Here is a 20,248-nt window from a genome sequence, read left to right as displayed (position 1 = left end):
AGAACCCTCGCACCTCATGGGTTGAACCAAGAACTCAATCTTCTCCAACCGAGCGCCTAAGTCTGATTTACACGTTCATTTTAGACCAAATTCAACTTATCAGATGGCCCCATTTACACCAACCCATTTTCAAGCCGAAATCGCCTAAAATGACGTATTTGTCCAATTTGACGTCAAATAATTTTGTATAAAAACGCTTTTTTTTTCTATAGAAATATCATTCCCTTGAGAACGGACCGAGTCCGAAACATGTCGGGAAAAATCAAAATATAATAGCCGCATTCTTTTTCACCGTCCAACATATCCTTCTTGAGTGAAATGAGGCTAATGAGAAATGAATTGTAATCATTGGCATTTAGGTTTGCTAACATTTTTTTCTTTTTCTCTAGATATCAAGTACTGTATATGATCATAAAAAATCAAAATATAAAAAACGTGAAGGTAAAAAAAATCAAAATTTCAAGTCAAAAAAGATTGTTTATCGTTGTCAGAAGCAAATATACAGTTTCTATACGTCGTTGGTGCTGATGATTATATGGGTGGAGGGCTTGACGATTCAAGCCATTACCACGGCCACGGCCACGACCACCACCACGATTTGCTTGACCACGGCCTCTACCACGATTTACTTGACCACGACCTTGACCACGATTTGCGCGACCACGACCTTGACCACGATTTGCGCGACCACGACCTTGACCACGATTTACTTGACCACGACCTTGACCACGATTTGCTTGACCACGACCTTGACCACGATTTGCTTGACCACGACCTTGACCACGATTTACTTGACCTCTACCTCGACCATGGCCATGACCGTGATTTGCAGCATGACCACCCTGATTTGCAGCATGACCGTGATTTGCAGCATAACCGTGATTTGGAGCATGACCACCCTGAATTGCAGCATGACCACCCTGAATTGCAGCATGGCCACCCTGAATTGCTGCATGGCCACCCTGATTTGCAGCAGGACCACCTAGAATATCTGCATCTACCTGTTCATCTTCATTCATTAATACTGGCATATCTGGAATATCTTCCTGTTCATCTAACAACACTGGAATAGGAATATTAATGTCTTCTATATCTGCTTCATTCTCATTATCTGCTTCATTCTCATTAACTAGCTCAATTTCTTCCTCAATTTGTTCTGTATCTGCAACCAAAACCACCTGCTCGGCGGTGACTCCACCTTCATCATGAAAACCCTAATAAAAGAAATTAACTCTTAATGCTATCGGAACTCACTGAAAGTTAGCCCTTAGATTGAAGTAAACTCTATAAGCTTGGTTTTATGTAGAAAAGCTGACACTAACTTATCAAATGAACTTCAAAGACAAACGAGGTAATAATATCCTAACAATGTTAATGAAACTCTTACATAAGCAACAGTGGATGCAGGCGAGACAGCAGCAGGTGGCGATGCCAAATTCATGTCTTCAAATTCAAATGGATCCATTTTTATTTAGTTTTGCTAAAACAGAAGATAGTAAAAGGGCATTTTAGCATCCTTATTCAAGATGGGCAGTGTTAGTAGAGGATTTTAAACTTAAAGCCAAACGTGGATGAGGACGGGATTTTTTGGAAAGTTCTTTCAAAATGACCAGTTCTCTCCAATCAATCAACCTCAACATATTTTCTTTCTGCTTGAAAAAGTAAGGAATTTGTTTGACTTCCACTATCTTAGGAAAAATCTAATGCCATAAATTGGCCTTAAATCTTTGTTAACACAAAGATGTATAGAGATACTGCCCCTCCTCGCAGACCTCAAGTCCATCACATCCATTTTAAATTGATGGTCCTAGTGAATTCCGTAGATGCTCAAAGCATGCATACAAATTGATTTAATTTTTACCCTTCGATAATGGATCTGTCAAAAAGAGCAAATTCAGTTACTGTAAAGTCGAAAACTCTTTCAAAAGTAAAATGTTGATTGATAGAAGAGATAGTCGTGCTAACATCAAAGCATTTCATTTTTAGCAGTTTGAAAACTTTTTCCACTCAAGAATAATTTTCATGAGGCTGGGCAATCCAAAAACCTAACTGAACCATTTAAATAATTTTCAATTAAGGGTTCTAAAAAATATTCTGGTTCCATTATAACTTCGTCACCCTCGTCCACATTCAACATATCTTCTTTAAAATACAAAAAAAAAGCTGGTGAATCTTTATTTTCACTGTCAATATCAACATCGGCAACCTTAGCAGTCCACCATTTTTCCTGACCAGTTTCCTCATCCTCATACATATGAGAAATTGTGGCATCAATGAAATCTTTTGGGGCTACCTCAAATAATTCAAGATTTTCTTGTTTGAAATCAAAAAAAAGATTGCCAAATGAAATATCTAAACCTTCCTCGTCATCTGTTGTGTATTGAATTTTGTATTTTGGGTTTTGTTTAGAGCCCCTAGATATTTCTAGAACAACACCCATATACCAATCTTCCCCGTTACCACGATCAACAAAATGTCTCACCAACTTTCCTACAAGGTCTGATGGGGAGGAAACAATTGGTGTGTTTGTGGAAGTTTTCGGATACTTTGTCTTTTTGACTTTCCACACATCTTTATTGGAATTTGCACGCTTAGAAGGTACTTTAGTCATTGGTACTTCCTTTGTCTTTTTTGAAGAAACAGACTTTTTTTTGGAACCTTTCTTCCCCCCTCTATCAAGTAATTTTTGTGTAGTTTCATTAGCCTCAACCAAATTTTTTTTCTTTGCCTCATTGATCAAATTAAAATCAATATTGACAGGCTTGGAAAAGTCATATGTTGATTCCTCTGTTGTTGAAATTTCTGGTTCTTTCCAATTAATTACCTCGACTAGATTTTGTTGCAGTTCAGTTATAGCTTTCAATTTGCCCCCTGTAGACATATGAAAAAGAGATTTATCACAATTAATGCCAAGGACTTTGCGCCGAAAATCTAGTTGACACTTAATTGCTTCACGTTTTTCTTTTATAGTGTTCATTGATTCTAATGCACTTGAGACTTTTTCTTCATTAGACCATAGACCTCCATGAGATTCAATTTCAATTGCAAGCCTTTCTTTTTCCAGGACTAAATTAACTTCCTTTTGTTTTCTTTCCTCATATTCATTTGCAAGCTTTGTAGCGCGTTGCTCAAAAATAATTTCCTTGCGCTTATGGTACAATTTTTTTTGTTTTTCTTTAGATTTTCTGGCAGCCTCCATGACTTCAGATAGTTTTTCTTTACTTAAGCTGTTCCTCCACTCTTTTGTTTTGTTTGTATTGAACATAATAATCCCTTCTATTGATAAATCCAAAGCTTTAGGTTTAAGTTTAAGTAATCTGTCGAGCATACCAAAATCTCGCTCAGCAGAAACATTTGTTGTTGGTGCTGAGCTTGCTTCAGAAATAAGTGAGTCAGAGGGGTTCTTAAACTCACCTTCTAAATGGTCAAAAAGCATTCGATTTGTCACTGTTATGAAGCCACTAAAGATTAATTCTAATAAAGGTTTTACCATTGAAGAATCATGTTCCCAGGGCTGAAGGAGTTGAGAATATATTTCATCTTTGTGAACTAAGTCTGGGAAAAGACAATCTTGACCCTTGAGAAACTCATCGCTGTTGTCACAACAACGAGTGAACAAATCAAGCATTGTCCTATAATGTTGAGTCATATCAAGACAAGACTTTTGTTGGCTCATCTGACGCCACAAGGGGCCAGTCACCAGCTTGTGTATAAGACCTAGGGCCTTACACCCAGCCTGGTAGCCAACCACTGTAGCATCAATTGCAACAGTTTTTAATAGATTGTTTGATGTCTTATCAATGTAATCGAAAAATTCTACTAGCTTTTCCTTTAAAAAGTACACCCCAGCACTATTCAAAAAAATTATATTAAACCTGTTGCCAAAAAATGGATATAACGGAACATTGGTGATTTTATATTGATCTTGAAGCCAGGTAGAGAATTGGATCATCTTTCCTGATTTTTCGCAGCCTCTGTCTTGAACTGCCTTACAGCAAATTCTGACAAACCTTGTAGTTCCTGACTCAGAAGTGGGAAAACCATTATTTAGGGGAGAATTAGATTCTGTACCATACCCGATCTTTTCATACACCTTAAGAGAGGCATCAGCCTGGTCAGCCAAGCCTACAATGAAATGAAGACCACAAAAGAATTCATTTACTTTGGAAAGCGATTCTTGTTCTTCGATGGACAAATTTTCCCAATTTTTATCAATTTCAGGAAGAATGGTTTTTCTAAATGCAATAAATAAGGAATTGAACTTTTTTTGTGTTGTACACCTGTCAGACATTAAATTTTTGATACTTGCCATTGTTTTGTTAAAAAAAGAGTCATCTGAGGTTGTTTTTGAAAGGTCATCAACAACCTCCTGAAAGATTTTCAGCTGAGTAGATGCATCTCCACCACCACTCTCCCTCAAACCCAAAATCATTGATTTACCACTTGATGTTGACATATCGTAAGTCATAAATGTTCGTCCTTTCTTTGATGTTCCATCAGACTGCATAGTGTTACAATTTGATGGTTCATCCGCAAGAACACTTGCAACATGAATATGTGCTAACCCTCTAGCTTCAAGTAACATATATTTAGCAAATGTTGCTTTTGGAAGCCTGTCAATCTCTAACCCAGCAAGCTGTTTTAGTACTGTCCGGACAGCATGCTGTACGTTAGCAGTACTTATGCCTAGCATTAGAAGATCTTCATAAACCATGCGAATTTCTTGCGAATATTGACCATTACGAAAAACTTTTACTTGTTTCTCTTCCAAAAAATCATTTATCTTTTCTTCAAGTTCAAATTTTTCATTCTCGAGGGATTCAATAGCGGATTTATGATCTTCTATTGCTTTTCTGAGCTCATTCACATAAGATTCACTGTAACCGTGTTCTTCATTTTGGTCTTTATCATTTTTAATTTGATTTTTCAAAACTCTAATTTTGTTCCTGTATTTAGAATTCTTTTTTAAAACACGATCCAATTCTTTTGTCAAATTATCATTAACATCTGAGTCTAAGGTGTTTTCTTTCTCCTCAAGTTGACCAGTTAGTTTTTTCACATTATTCAATTGTGTATTTATACGTTTTGTCACATTTCGTGTACATATCTTTCCTAGTTTGTTTATTTTGTTTTGTAATTTAATACTTAAACAATCACGTTCTGATTTCAATTTTGTTAACTTGTCCTTAAATTTTATTTTATTCATTTGAGTTACATTCTTGTTTGAACCATGTACATAAGTTCACATTTGACTCTTCCAGATCAGAAATATTTTCAAGTCTCCAACCTTTTACGTTCAGTCTCTTGAATTTGAGGAGATGTTTTAATAGATTCACAACTCGATTTTACAGTGTTTTTATTTGAAATGGAAAGTTGAAATGTTTTCTGGAGAAATTCATTCAGTTTTTCTTTTTTTTCAGGTACTTTCAAAGATTTTTGCAATTCATTTACCTTGTTAGATATCTTAGCTGCACCAGTGCTACTGTAAAACGGGAAAGAAGTCTTAGCCTTTTAGGTTTGTCAATCTGGTTAGGATTTGGAATAATAATTTCAGCAGAAGCTGCTGTGAGTTCACGAAATATATTGAAAATATGATCCAATGTGAAGTTTAATTTTTTACAAAATTGAAAAATTTCAAGGAAACATGCATTTGAGACTCTGGGAGAATTTTTTGAAAAATCTGACAGGGCGTTCATATCACTGATAATCTCAACAGTTAAACCAATGCTTTCACACTCTTTCCCAAGTAATGGCAAAGAATTGTTATCCAAAGAATAAAGTTCTTCAATCACATTATGTAAAGAATTTGGATTTTTCTTTATGAAGGTTCGAAATTTTCTAGAAAGACTTGCAGCGTTATTTTTAGTAATATCTTTAACATGGTGATAAAGCATTGATCACAGGAATGTTGGAAGTTTGAGAAAAGTTGTTTTTCGCAATGTAAAGATCTAACTCAGAAAAAATGAAGTATGTTATCTTTTGAGTAACAGGATCCGGAGGACAAGATGGTTGAATAAATTAGGCAAAAAAATTGAAAATTCTCCCAAATTTTTATTTACATTTGAATCCCCCATTACAACAATTCTATCGACCAATCAGAGAGTTGAAAAAAACAAAAACGTCAATCAAAAAAGAGTGAAAAAAAGTTGTGGTCGAAATAAAAAATGTTTAAAAATATTTTCATACCTCATGTTACACTTTGGGCAATCGCTTTTGAAGCATTTCATTTGAAGGAAAATAAATCTTACCAACAGAAAGCCCAAGCTTTAAGGATTCTTTTGATGCCTGCTGATAATGTGAAAAGTTAAAAAAAAGTATAAAAAAACTTCAGAATCTTCTTTATTTTGATTTTTCTCTGTCACCTTACGACAAGTTCGTGCATCAGCATACTTCGAAAGAACGCTTGAAACCTTCCGCGTTCATTAAAAAAAAATGGGAACGAACGGACCATCGCTTCAATAGCGACGGCCGTTTGTTTACATCTCGATCAAAAAAATTTTTGGTGCCGTGACATTTTCTTTCTCAAGATGGCGACGAGTGATGGGGAAATGAATGTAACTTTCGATATAAGAAAGATATCAAAGTGATTTTTTTTTTATTCTTATCTCTGATAAATTCTCTACTATTTGGAAAAAAAATTGAATGCAAAACTCAAAGAATTTAGTAAGTTATGGGTCTAAAAAGTCACTCGAAGACTCTTTTTCCATCATTTCTTTTTTTCGCGCCGAAAATGCGCGCGCGTTCGACCTCCCTATTAGTATAAAAGAGAGTATAACAGTAGAAGAAAGTTATGAACATTAATTAAAAATTTTCTTCTTTTAATTTTTTTTTGGAAGTGCCTTATTCGCGAAAGTTAATTCTCGGGAAATATGGTCAAATCGATCATTTGCGAAAGTTATTTCTCGCGAAATATATATTAGATTCTAAGTGGTATGCTCCGAAAGTAAATTCCCAAAATTTCGCGATTTTTTCGCCTCGCGAAAGTTTCTTCCTTTAAACCATTCATCTGATATTCTGATGGCGTATTGGCAACCGCCCACGCTAAAGCTCTTGAAGGTGCGGGCCAATATACCATGGGAGACCTATAGTAGTCATCGTTTGATGTACCGCATCACAGTCGTGTCTAGCTGTCCTTACACTTTTTGCTTGACTATCGGTTGCACCCGACTGAATTTAGCATGAAAATCTCTGCTGCCTGAGAAGTCCTGAGAAACATTCAAACCTTCGATTGTTGGCTGTTTTTGGTTTATTTTGGTGGATTTATTGAAACTTGACAGTTTCATTACTTTTTCAGTATTATATTTAGTACCTAGTGTAATTTCTTAGCAAAGAAGTAGTAAGAGAGATAGAAAAACATCGGGAAAAGCTGTCAATCAATTGTAAAAGGGGTTCCGCACGATACGAAAATCTCGTGTTCGCAAGCGAAAGGTTTTTTACACTACATACCGTAGGATTGCTAAACTTTCTTATTCCCAGCGAAACTTTCCGATTGCTAGTGTACAACGGAAAAGGACCAAAACGCCACAAAAGTAGATTTAAGACCGATTTTTGCCGGAGACGCCTAGAAGGTATGTTTTCCCGGGAATGAGAAAGTTAGCTATTTTATGATACAATTTTAAAAACTTATACCCAGCCGTTTGCGTGATGCGTGATCGAGAAATAATTTGAGGCATGATTTGGGCTATTTTCGCGATACTGGTGAACAAACCATGTAATTTTCATGATCGTCACAAGAGCAAGGAAAATTTCTATCAATGCATTTCAAACATGTACAAACTCTGGTGAGCCAAAAGAAAGTTGATATTCTATTTTCAAAACAAACTGCTTTTTTGATTTTTTTTTAACTCAAATATCTTAAAATTTCGACCTAAAATAAGAACATAATAAGGATTTTTTGGTATAAAAAATGTCTTATGATACTTTGCGCAAAGTAATGGAATTTTGTTCCGTCTTTTTCTCTTTTCTCGTTTTGTTAAATCAGGGGGTAAAAATTGATCTTGTTCATCAAAAATTGAGAATATTTTACAATGAGAAAACCAAAGGAAAATTTATATTTTCAAAATAGATATATATATATATACCTTAAGGGAACTTATTTTGGCGAGAGGCGAAAATCTTAAAATATTTTAATTTTGGCGGGAACTTATTTTGACGAATAGTGAATTTTTTAAATTTTGGCGGGAACTAATTTTGGCGAATGACAGCGTAAATCTGTTCTATTTTGCCTTATTTTGATGAATTTCAGGAGTTATTTAGGCAAGGGAACAAAAAATTTAATTTTGGTGGGAACTTATTTTGGCGAATTTTGCCTAAATTCGCCAAATTCGCCAAATTCGCCAAAATTAGTTCCCGCCAAAATGAGTTTCCTTAAGGTATAAAATATTGGAAAAAAGGTTTAACCTTTCAAAGCCGCTTACTTTTTTGAAAAAGGCCAAAAATTTCATCATTTTTTTCTGGAAATTTTTTCTTTCAAAGGCAATTTCTCGACCAGGACAAACAATTCAGGTATCAACTTTGGTATCGTTGGAAAGCTCTTTCTCTCAGCTACATAAAATAGCAGATTTTTTTTCTCTGAATCTCAAGTGGTCAGGAGTTATGACCAAAAGACTCTGTATCGGTAAAATGGCCTTTTCAAAACGTATATATACGTATTCTGGCTTCTAAGGGTTAATATATAAAATATTGGAGAAAAGGTAAAATATATAAAATATTGAAAAAAGGTAAAAATTATAGCATCCAAAAGTTATATTTTTTGAAACGCATGTCAAAAAGTTAAAAACTTTCAAAACAGGGAAACAATTTCATAATTTCAAACAACATACACTTTTTTTAATATAAGAACAATTTTATAAGAACAACGAGGCTCAAAATCGCCAAAAAATAGGAACAATGTAAGAACAATGCTGAGCCTGAAACTACTAAATTTCAAGCAATTTAGGGGTCAAAGTAATAAAAATTGGGTATAATCCCTAAAATACCTCACTTACATCCTATTAATAATAACATGATAGAGGCTCAAAGTGCAAAAAAAAAAAGAAAAAAGTCGAGGCTCGAAATTTTACTGGTTGTTATATAAAAAAAGTGTAATGCTAAAAAAGAAGAAAAAAAAATCTCATATATACTGGGAAACATTTTCATAATCTGAAAGAACGTCGGAAGGAAAAAATTCCACTAGCAGAAGGCATTTTATAATTTTCAAAAGTATGTTGCAAAAGCAAAAAATGCCACATACAGTATATAATTGTCAATCATAATTTCCAAAATTTCCAAAAAGAAAAAAGTCTTCATGCCATAAAAAAATGTAGCGGTTCTGGAAACCAACCGGGTGAAAAATGATAATTTTCTAATCTGGCCGCAGACTATATATGGGTTCATCTATATAGTTCATCATTAAAAAAATCAAGTTGGAGCATTTCAGCTATCAAAGTAGTTTGGTTAGATATTCCCACTTGTAAATCAAGATTTGTTTGTTAGTTAGTAGTTGATACATTAGTATATTCAGGGCTTACTTCATACTGTTTGTACATAAAAGTTATCTTTAAAGTTCTATTTCAATGATCTTATAATTGAGCTCGATTTAAAAAGAGATTTGGAAAAAATCCATTACGTAATGCTTCCAATAGACAGTCGGGTGTAACTGACAATTCTCCATGTTCGGAGTTAAGACAGTTGCGCACGACGACGAAAGTCTGAATGGAAACGAGGCTAAAAAAGCTGAAAATCGATTTTATCACCCCGCATGTCAGCTTTTTTTCCCGCGCTTTTGCCAAAAGAATCGCACTCGCTCGCTGCACTCGGTCGTGCGTAATCAATCCGTATTATTTCGCTATTGTTTCTGCGAGATAAAGAACGAGACGGCTTGTTTCTCGCCCCAGCTCCTTTTTGTAGTTTGTCGGTGAAACGACAAAAACTTTCTGAGAACAAAAATTGAACGACAATTTGATGTGGTTTTGCCTTCCCCTTTCTCAAGAAATAACAACGATAATTCAAAACAAAAAACGAGAGACGACAATTTCGTGTGTATGCTACATTAAACAAGCGAGTTTGCTTTGTTTATTTCAAGAATTTTTTTAAAAAAGTGTGCTTTCACTTGTGTGGTGGTATTATGATGTTATAATGGTTTTATGGTGTTTTTGAGCGTCAAAAAAAATATGAAGTTGAATTGAAATCGCCTTGGAAAATACAAGATTCAGATTAAATTTCACTCGACTTTGATGTATAATTCATCATCCCCCCTAAAGCTAATGTATGAATATTTGAAGATAATGTCATGTAAATATCTGTTTTTGCTAAGAAGATAGTCGGTCGCCATCTTGCTTTTTATTATGGTTTTTTTCTTTCCTCTACAAACACAAAATGGTGGATTTTTAGAAGTTTCATTTGTTTAGACTTTGTTTAGAAGACGGTTTTTATTATCGGTTTTAAAAGTGCTGAATTTAGACATCAAAACGCTTTTTAAACTTTCATGTTTTATACACAATGTCTAAAATTTAACTATGTATTTTTTCTACATTGTTTAATTTTTCATTTTTGCTGATAACTTTTCTACACCTCCATCAGTTGATAACCAAAATCATAAAATGAAAAAGTAAAATAAAACCATGGATGGACAAGATACATACACAGACACAACTCATGCTCAACAACACAGGAAGAATCTTCTAAACTACTGTAGATTGTGCAAACACAAGATTGTAGAGAATGACAAACATTATCCTAATCCCAAGACCTGCACAGAGCTTCATGAGGTAAGTGGTGGAAAAGCACTTCTTTGTTTGATTTCTTTTTTATACATGTCATCAGCTGCTGTAACGTAACTAGGGAACTTAGTATTTTTTCATCAATGAAAACAAGAACAATAGCTATAAAGATCCTTGGCCAAGAATTATATATTATATAGTATTTAACTCTTTTATCTTATAGTATATTGTCAATGTTTATCGGATCGATTGCAGCCGAGATTGTCCTAATACATTTCCCAAATCAGTATGTAAAAACTGTGCCCGAAATATCAAAAGATACGTGAAATCTGGAAAGCAAGTCGAACCAGCAATGCTTCAGCCATGTACTGCCGATAAAACCTGTGATGTTTGTGTAATTGAGCAAAAGAAATACCGACCGTCTCCTGACCCTGTGAAATCTCATAAGAAAATCCTCGATCAATGTTTCCTAAAAATTGGGTTCATAATTTTTTCCAATGGCCCCCCAAAAATTTACACGAGACTTAAAATGTTTGAAGGGAATATTATACCTGACATAAGTGTCACTGTTGAAAACAATTATTCCTGGCCAATGAATATTTGTGGGAGAACTATTGCGGCAATAAGTGAATTTCCATATTCGCAATTGAATGATGACAATATTGAATTTTTTACAAAAACTTTGAAACAATTAAATGTTTGTAGAGGAAATACCAAATTTGCAAACCTGATACAACAAAGGCTGGAAATTGAACAACCTTTTAAAACCCCTGGAGGTATTGCTGCACTGGTCGAAACTGCCAACACATCAGCAGTTTTAAATGTAAATACCTTTGACACTCTTCGCCACCCAAATTGTCCAGTTATTTTCAAGGGTGATAGTAATATCTGCATTGAATGTTTGTCTTTGGACAAAAAGTGTAAAATTTATGAAAAACGTTTGGTGACTCAAAATGAAAAACCTACAGTAAGTCGTACAAGTGACACTTCAAATGTAAATTTACGATACCTTTCAAAAGAGGAACTCATTGAAAAGGTAAAGAACTGTCAACAGGTTAAAAGAGCAGCTATCAACCGAGGAATTCAACTCACTGATAAAATAAACCAGATGAATACACATGACGGAGTTCAACTTGATAAAACTCATCATGATATGGTAAAGGACGTACTTCAGAAAGATGATCCCGGTTTTGAGGAAGGAACACCTCAGTGGTTACTCTGGCAACAACAGGCAAAATATGCATCCTTGAAAGATGCAAAATCAATGAGATGGCACCCTTTAATTGTCAGGTTTGCACTTTCAATATACCATTCATCACCAGCAGCATACAGGCAGCTCATTAACAAACAAAACAAATTTTTCATGCTTCCTTGTGTTAACACAATCAGAAAATACACAAACTTTACGACACCACAAAGTGGATTTAATCCTGACATAATAGCACGCTTAATTGAAGATTCGAAACTGAAAGAACTAAAGGAGTATGAAAAAAACGTTTCCAGAATTTTTGATGAAATGAAAATTAAGGGAGATTTGGTTTATGACAGAGCAACAGGAAAGCTTGTTGTATTTGCTGAGATGGGAGATATTAATGATGAGCTTGCAAGAATGGTTGAAAAAACTGACGAGGAGAGAGATTTGGCAAGGTATGTGAATGTCTTCATGGTCAGAGGCATATTCACGAATTTACATTATCCATTTGGTTATGTTGCTTCACAAGGCCTAACAGGTGATCAGCTTATCCAACTTGCATGGAAGCAACCAATGTTCTTGAATGCATTGGATTCAAAGTGAGAGCTTGGATAGCCGATGGTGCATCACCGAACAGAAAATTCTTCAAAATTTGTGAAAATTTCTCAAATCCACTTGACCGTGAAGTAGTACATTGGACAGAAAATCCTTTTGATCAGTCAAGAAAGATTTATTTCTTTTCTGACTATTGTCACCTTATCAAGACTACCCGAAATAATCTTGAAAATTCCCACGGAAATCGCAACTCAAGAAATCTTCATGTGAGTACAGCTAAAAATTTTCTCACAGTCTATGACATTTTTGGTTTGACTTTAATTTTAATTGCTTAACGTTAAAGCGAAGCAATGTTATCAACATCTGCTGTAGGAATGCCTAAACTTCTAGCCATGGAAATTGTTTTTAAATTTTATTTTTAAATTTTATTGACTAATTGACTAAAATTAGGCTAATTAGCAAAATGAGGGCCTTTTTATTGGTAGCTAGGAATTTTTTTCAAAAACGGGGGTGTCCTAATAAGATCCAGGGGTTGAAAAATAATCGAGAAATTATTAAATGGGGAGGGGGCGCTTTTTAGGCATAGATAATATAGCCATATTTTCATTTTTAGTACGACAAACATGACATCAGTTGGAATCACATAGTTCAAGTGTATGATTGGGATCTAACTGAAAAACCCTTTGGCTTGCGTCTCTTGCCACAGCTCACTGAAGATCATGTGAGACTTTCACCTCGTCTTAGAATGAAAGTGAAGCTAGCAACCCAGGTATTACTTTAATTATTTTTTTGTCGACCAGGCGAGTTAATACTAAAATCTTAAGTTTAAGAAAATTAACAAAATAAATTCTCTTCAGAAAATATATATTCCAAAATAATATTTGAATAAATTCAACTATCAAACTAATAGATAGAAAATTCTAGAGAAAATTGCTAAGTAAGGCAACAAGCTATAATCTTTTAGACTTTCGAAAATTGTGTGATTAAAGCCAATAAGTAATTTTCATTATTTTTAAGGTTCTCAGCACTAGAGTTGCCATCGCCCTTGAAAAGCAGAAGAAGTTCTACACTAAAGGAACACAGGATTTCATTGAAAGATTTGACCGCTTGTTTGATTGTTTGGATGGAATTTCTTCTAAGAATTATGGTAAACTGGACAGAGCACCATACAGAAAAAGCACTATCGAGAAATATGGAAGAGTAAAGATATACTTTTTGAATTTTTTTCAATTTTAAGTATTTTGTATATGCATCATATAATTACAAGTTTTTGTGTTGTGCTATTTTGAATTTTTTTGTGTGGAAACTAACTTTTGATGATGAATTTTGATCATTGTTTGAATTATTTATTACAAAAATTTTGCGAAATCTATTATGGTTGAAGCAAAAACCTTCAAATATCGTAATAATTAGTTCCCACAAACTTTTGCTCCCAATCTGTATATATCAGGATAGACATTTTGGCTTGTTTCTTTCACTTTTAGTTTATGCTTGGTGTCCTTGACTGTCTAAAGAAATGGCGAATAGAGGCAGAAGGTCAAACAGTTCTCACCAAAGAGGAACAGGGAAAACATTGTCTCAGTCTTCAAACAGAGCAAGGATAGTATATGACAAGTGAGTTTTGTTGTTTTGCTTTATTAAAATTTTCCCTTTGATTCTGTCTGGTTTAATACATTCGAATTTTGGTTTACTTTATAATTAGGTTGAATGGGAAGTGTTGTCTTTGAGATCATCACTTAAAATTTACATTCTTTATTTTTTAGTTCATTCGTTCATCGACCTCACCAATACGTTGCTAGACGAGGAAGGTGTATCATTCCTGTTGAGTGAAAAGTTTTCACAGGACCCACTTGAAGAACATTTTGGGAGACAACGCAGAGCAGGTGGAAACAATGAAAATCCTACTTACAAACAATTTTTAAAACAGGAAATTTCTTTAAATAACATGGGATATGATTTCATTCAAACTATTAGACATGGGAATGCAAGTGGCAAAGATAAAGAACGAGTAAAGATTGATGTAAATTACACTCGGGCCCTACCTCAAGCACCTAAATCGAAAAAAAGAAAGACTAAATGAACTTAGAATCAGAGAAAATTTCCTCTCTTTTTTTGCATTTTATAAAGTTATTTTTTAATTTTGTAGTAGATGAAAAATAAGACTTTTCTTCCCTTGTAATTATGTAAATAATTTCACCACCCAGTAGGTCTTCAGGTTCTCTAAAGATGCCTTTTTTTCTCAAATAATATTTTTATTTGGTTACAAAAAAAAGTGCACTCTTACACTTTTCGAACATTTTTCTCTACTCCTGGAAAATTACCTTTTCCATTGTACCACCTTTAAAAATGGTGTGTGCAAAAAAATATCGAGCCATTTTTGTAAATTTCTCCCTTATAAATAATTGAGTCAAGAACTATGAGAATTTATTATATTTTACTTAGTAACACTCAATACTCTCTTTTTAGGGAGTGCTTATATATCCTATAAAGCTTTTTTGTATTTACCAACATATTGCTACATCATATTGCATTCATACTTTGTAGGAAAACAGTGAACGAAAAAGAATCGGTTGTTATTGTTGAAAAACTCTCAAATAAACGTTTGCAATTTACTTACAATTAGGCAAGGAAAAGTAAAACTTTAAACGTACTCTCGGGGCTCTAATAAACCTATAGGTACGATGATTATTTTGGCTGATTTTTTTCCTGATTTTGAACTACTTATCTTCCACTAGAACAATTATTAGTAAGCCTTGACATTTGGGATTTATTCTACTCCTCAGAGTAATGCAATCTTACCCCTATTTACCCCTGTAAACTTGTGCGAACTTTTTTCAATAAAAATTTGAAGCCTGATTTTTCATCCCTGTACGTTTATTCGAGACTCGAGAGTAATTAAAACTATACTTTGGACGATTTTTTTCTCAATCTTGTGAATTTTCACCTGGAGTAACTATCTCATTTTCAAAAAAAATTATTCAAACTTCATCAGCATTACGTTACTTTACTCTCTTTTTTTATAAGAACAATTTTATATAAAACAAGGTTCAAAATAGCCAAAAAATAAGAACAAATTTAAGGCTCGCACGTCTATCAAAGGTAAATATAAAGGAAAACATGACTTAAATACCTACTGTAAAGCAAGAAAAAATTTAGGCTGAAAGTGCAAAAAATTAGTTTGAGTCATAATTTTACTTCCATGAGATTCTTACAAAATGAGTGCATTTAGAACATTAAATAGGTTTTTCGAAATTTTGAAAACTTATCCAGAGTCAGTGAAAAAAACCTTAGGGTATAAAAGTAAACCGAGACAGAAGTTTTTTATTGGATGATTGGATGACAGGGAATAATAGTCCAACTTTCACTTTAAATTACATTCATTAAAAGAATAGGAAAATTATTAAAAACAATTACAATGAAATAACAGGCCTGATGTTAAATTATCTGAAGAAAATTAAAAATAATAAACAGTCCATTTATTCAATCAAAAGTATTATCAATATTTTATCTCTTGTTTGCAATTTTGAGAAAAATAAAACTTTAAAAACTAAATTTTGAGAGTCAAATCTTTTGTAACAGAAAGAACATTCATTTTTGTTTATTAGACCAATAAAAGTAGACAAAAAAATTATTCATAGGCTTCAAAATAAATTATGACTTATTATTGATAAAGATATATCACAGTAAACTTTTTGAAATTTTTCCTCTTTTGAAATAAAAATAGAAAAAATATAACTGTTACATTTGAAAGAGCAAAAAACAATTTTGGCACAATCCATAGAAGCAAAAGTGTTTTATTTACATCTAAATCAGGTGTTTCCTTCGAAAATACAGCAAATAATTAAAGTTTATTGAAAGTCACCTACCTAGAAAAAATTACTTGCTACAGGCCTGTTAGAAATTAGGCTGTTTCCAGGACAAAAAATTCAACAATTCTATTGCAATACTGTACATATCTGATGATTAAGAAAACCCAAAAATGAAAAGTTAACTTAAAAAACTAGAATATATAAAATGAAATTGCAAAAAATATTTTAGTTGTCTAAGAGATGGTTCAGCAGATTGGGATGGTGCCTTGTCCTTCTTGCTTTTCTTGTCTTTGTTCTTATCATCATTAGATTCAGTATTTTTCAAATCTCTCAATTTTTTTCGTACAATCAATATGTAGTTCTTCACAAATGACCTAGCCCTGATATCTACCCATTTCATAATTATCTGTCGCCTAAGTACTTTGGCTAATTCAGTACTTGGAATATGTCGTGCGAGACTGTCCCAAGATAACGACACAAAGCGATCCTCCTTAATACGCTCTTCTAAAATTTCTTTTAAAATTTTTTTTCGCAAGATGGCGTCCGGAGCAGAGACACGATTTTCAAGATGGCGTCACTGAATGGACAAAAATCAAAAATAACAACAAAATCAACGGATTCATCTAGATCAGCAAACTATTTAAATACTACTGAATGCTATCAAACACCAAACACTACTAATTATTCTACCAACATGTACAAAAGACAAACAAGAAGACAAAATAATCAAACTCCTGAAAACACGACACCTGACAACCAACAAAATACAGCAACTAAATCTAAATGCCAAACACCAACAGCCATATCACCAAAAATAGCAATCATGGATACTCCAAGCTTACCCAATGATACACTGAGTGATACCCAGGAGTCGCCAACTGTGGCCAACCTGGACAAAAAATTTTCTGATATCTTGCAAAACAAAACACTATCTACAGATGAGCTTTTAAAGGAACTTATACGCTCCAACTATTTGATCAGCCAACAAAATGAAACTATCCTCAGTAGGATCACTTGCTTAGAAAATAAAACAAACCAACGAATCGAGAAGATAGTGGACTCAATGAAGAATATGAAAGAAGAACTTTATCAATCCATCAAATCGCAACAATTTTTAGATACAAAATACGAAGAGCAAAAAGTTCAACTCTCAAGACTGGAAACCAAGGTCAAGTCTCTCTGTACCGACATCAGTGATAAAGAGATGACCATCAACCAACTGAAAGAACGCCTGAAACTTACTGAAGCTTCTTTTTTATCAAACAAATCTGACATCAATGCGCTAGAACAGTATGGACGACGAGAAATGATCAACATATCAGGCATCCAGGAAAAACAACGAAGACGCAGACTAAGATTGTATTCAACATCACTGACAAACTAGGTATAGATCTCTACCTTGATGATATTGAAGTAACCCACCGCACCTCTCCCAAGATCAATGCACCAATAATTGTTAAATTTAACTCGAGACGTACAAGAGATGAAGTGTGGAATTTTCGCTACAAACTTAAAAATCTAAAAGCATCAGATTTCGGTTTTGACTCAAATAACTCTGTCTACTTTAACGAAAGCTTAACTGAACACAACAGGTCTATCTTTAAAACAACATGGGACAATTCCTGGTCACTTTGATCGTGTAACTACAGAAAATGGTATAACTTGTGCATGGAAAACCTTCAACAAAGAACACAAGAGTGAAAAAGTCATCATTAGAACAAAGAATGACATTTTTAAATTGGTACCAAAAGGTCCCCATCAAGACAAAACAAACAAAAGCAAAAAATAACTTATTTCTCACTTTCTTTGTTGTTTATTATGTTTGCTTTTTTTATATATATTTTTTATATATATATTTTATTATCATAACTACCATATCCATTTTTAAATCAAACTCATATGAGCTCTGACATAGATATTTTGAAGGAATCTTCAATTTGCCACACCTGCAACCTTTTAGTATTAAATAGTGGTGTTTTTTGTGAGCTTTGTCACACCTGGCTCCATATCAAATGCATGAAAATAAATCAAAAACATTATAAACAATTAGCCGACTCACCATTGCCATTCTTCTGTCATACATGTATATCCAAAGAGCTTCCATTCTTAAACATAACAATTAATAATCTTAAAAAAGAAAATTTTAATTCTAACTATATTAAACCTAAACTTCAACAATGTCACAAATGTGACCAAATGATAACCACCAACAAATTCATTCATTGCCAGCTTGGTAACCATCCAAACCCATTCCACCTATCATGTACAGACATTCCAGATAAATCACAACTAAACTATAAAATATGGTCCTGTAAGGATTGTCTAAACTTTCCCTTTTCAGATCTTGATGAAGTCTTGTTCGATGACATTCTCACTACAAACCATATTTATAAAACTAAAAATAAGACAATATCTTTTGAAGATAATTTTGAACAGTTTAAGCATCTGGATAAACTAAACATAAACCTTGACAACACTAACTCGAACAACGAGTTACTAAACTTTGAATATTACCAGATTGATGATTTCATGAAGCTGAAACAATCACTCAACACAAATATTCTTTCAGTACTTCACAGCAACATTCGCTCATTCAACAAAAACATTGACTCTTTTTCTGACTTATTATCTATCTTAAAATTTAAGTTTGACATTATAGGGTTATCAGAGACCTGGAATACTGCTCTCCACGACCTACGTGATCACAGCATCAGTGGATACCATCCATTTGAAAGTCTTCATGGATCAAGTCAAAACTCGGGTGTTGGTTTTTTTATCAATGACACACTTGATTTTTCAAGAATAGAAGACCTCTCAGTTTCATTCTCAGGTAAGAATTGTGAATTCGAATCCTTATTCTTGGGTCTGAGCATGTCCTTGTTGGGGTTGTCTACAGACACCCTAGTGGTTGTGTTAAGGAATTCAATCAAATTTTTGACACAAAAATCTTAAAAAAAATTCGAAATACAAGGAAAAAAATCATTATTATGGGAGATTTCAATATAAACTTAATTAACAGTAATTCTCATCGAAACACTGACATTTTTCTAGATAATATGTTACTGAACTCAATGCTTCCTTATATAACTCAACCAACCAGATTTACAGGTAAAACACACACACTGATTGACAATATTTATTATAATAGTATTTCCTATGAATGCCTTAGTGGAAACCTTATTCCACATGTCACGGACCATTTACCAAACTTTTTAATGATACCAACAATTAAATCAAACCCACAAGATCTAAAAGACTCAAGCGTGACTTTTCCAATTTTGACATCCTAGAATTCAGGGCAAATTTACAACAGATAGATTTTACTCAAAAAATATTAAACATCAATGACGTAAACAAAAAATATGACTATTTTCACAGTGGCTTAAATATTTTATTTGAAATGCATGCTCCTCACAGGCTTACCACAAAAAAAGAACTGAGGAAAGAAGATAAACCTTGGATGACTGAAAAAATGATTAAAAAAATAAAATACAAAAATTTTGTATATGGCCAATATATGAGAACAAAGTGCTTAGAATTAGAAAAAGAATACCTCATTGCAAAAAAAGATATTACATGCGAAACAAATAAATTAAAATTTAATCACCTAAAAACAAAATTTTCAAACTGTAGTAAGAATATCAAAAAATTTTGGAAAAACATAAATACATTCTTTGGGAGAAAAAAGACCTCCTCTTTTCCCAACACAATGAAATACAATAAGAAAACTTTTACCAAAAAGATCGACATTGCACAAACTTTCAACAGGCACTATTCTGAGGTAGCTTCAAACCTCATCAAAAACTTAAAAAATCCTTCAAACAACACTCCGAAAACCACAGCTGCAAGTCCATCAAGCTTCTTTTTCAATAAAACAACCAGATACGAAATCCTAACCCTCTTGAACAATCTAGATGCAAAAAAGGCCAAGGACTTGTATGATTTTCCTATTAACGTTATAAAGGCATCAGCTGATCTACTTGCTGAACCCT

At 33.5% G+C, this 20,248-nt stretch overlaps 4 protein-coding genes and 1 long non-coding RNA gene across 5 annotated transcripts; 3 read left to right on the top strand and 2 right to left on the bottom strand.

The window, feature by feature from the left end:
* Window positions 1-288: 288 nt before the first annotated feature.
* LOC136822902 (uncharacterized) lies at window positions 289-1,465 on the bottom strand. The gene is made up of 3 exons (XM_067079210.1): window positions 1,388-1,465; window positions 504-1,214; window positions 289-324 (listed from the first exon to the last, which is right to left on the bottom strand). The coding sequence occupies exons 1-3, from the start codon at window positions 1,463-1,465 to the stop codon at window positions 289-291; spliced, it is 825 nt and encodes a 274-aa protein (XP_066935311.1).
* A 555-nt stretch (window positions 1,466-2,020) lies between these two features.
* On the bottom strand, window positions 2,021-5,206 carry LOC136822901 (reticulocyte-binding protein 2-like). Its single transcript, XM_067079209.1, has 3 exons — window positions 4,306-5,206; window positions 4,011-4,125; window positions 2,021-3,632 (listed from the first exon to the last, which is right to left on the bottom strand). Exons 1-3 carry the CDS (start codon window positions 5,204-5,206, stop codon window positions 2,021-2,023), a joined length of 2,628 nt encoding a protein of 875 aa, XP_066935310.1.
* Window positions 5,207-10,561: 5,355 nt separating this feature from the next.
* LOC136822900 (uncharacterized) lies at window positions 10,562-12,434 on the top strand. The gene is made up of 3 exons (XM_067079208.1): window positions 10,562-10,748; window positions 10,924-12,347; window positions 12,431-12,434. The coding sequence occupies exons 1-3, from the start codon at window positions 10,602-10,604 to the stop codon at window positions 12,432-12,434; spliced, it is 1,575 nt and encodes a 524-aa protein (XP_066935309.1). The 5' UTR covers window positions 10,562-10,601.
* Window positions 12,435-12,453: 19 nt separating this feature from the next.
* LOC136822866 (uncharacterized) lies at window positions 12,454-13,591 on the top strand. Its single transcript, XR_010848952.1, has 3 exons — window positions 12,454-12,713; window positions 13,061-13,216; window positions 13,465-13,591. It is a non-coding gene; the product is annotated as an uncharacterized lncRNA (long non-coding RNA).
* Window positions 13,592-16,824: 3,233 nt separating this feature from the next.
* Window positions 16,825-17,640, top strand: LOC136822899 (uncharacterized). Its single transcript, XM_067079207.1, has one exon. It carries the CDS (start codon window positions 16,825-16,827, stop codon window positions 17,638-17,640), a length of 816 nt encoding a protein of 271 aa, XP_066935308.1.
* Window positions 17,641-20,248: the final 2,608 nt, after the last annotated feature.

Source organism: Clytia hemisphaerica, unplaced genomic scaffold (assembly GCF_902728285.1).
Source record: "Clytia hemisphaerica strain Z4C2 unplaced genomic scaffold, Clytia hemisphaerica genome assembly, whole genome shotgun sequence".
NCBI classification, from domain to species: Eukaryota; Metazoa; Cnidaria; class Hydrozoa; order Leptothecata; family Clytiidae; genus Clytia; species Clytia hemisphaerica.
Note: the sequence above shows the minus strand (reverse complement) of the source record. Positions and strands in the feature narration are given on the sequence as shown.

Coding starts and splice junctions, on each gene's coding strand:
- LOC136822902 (XM_067079210.1), bottom strand. CDS start 1,465: ATGGATCCATTTGAATTTGAAGACATGAATTTGGCATCGCCACCTGCT. Junction 1,215..1,387: donor CTGCATCCACTGTTGCTTAT/GTAAGAGTTTCA, acceptor TTCTTTTATTAG/GGTTTTCATGATGAAGGTGG. Junction 325..503: donor ACCAACGACGTATAGAAACT/GTATATTTGCTT, acceptor ATTTCTCATTAG/CCTCATTTCACTCAAGAAGG.
- LOC136822901 (XM_067079209.1), bottom strand. CDS start 5,206: ATGAATAAAATAAAATTTAAGGACAAGTTAACAAAATTGAAATCAGAA. Junction 4,126..4,305: donor TTTTAACAAAACAATGGCAA/GTATCAAAAATT, acceptor ATTTCATTGTAG/GCTTGGCTGACCAGGCTGAT. Junction 3,633..4,010: donor TCTGAGTCAGGAACTACAAG/GTTTGTCAGAAT, acceptor TCAACATTATAG/GACAATGCTTGATTTGTTCA.
- LOC136822900 (XM_067079208.1), top strand. CDS start 10,602: ATGGATGGACAAGATACATACACAGACACAACTCATGCTCAACAACAC. Junction 10,749..10,923: donor CCTGCACAGAGCTTCATGAG/GTAAGTGGTGGA, acceptor TTTATCTTATAG/TATATTGTCAATGTTTATCG.
- LOC136822899 (XM_067079207.1), top strand. CDS start 16,825: ATGGCGTCACTGAATGGACAAAAATCAAAAATAACAACAAAATCAACG.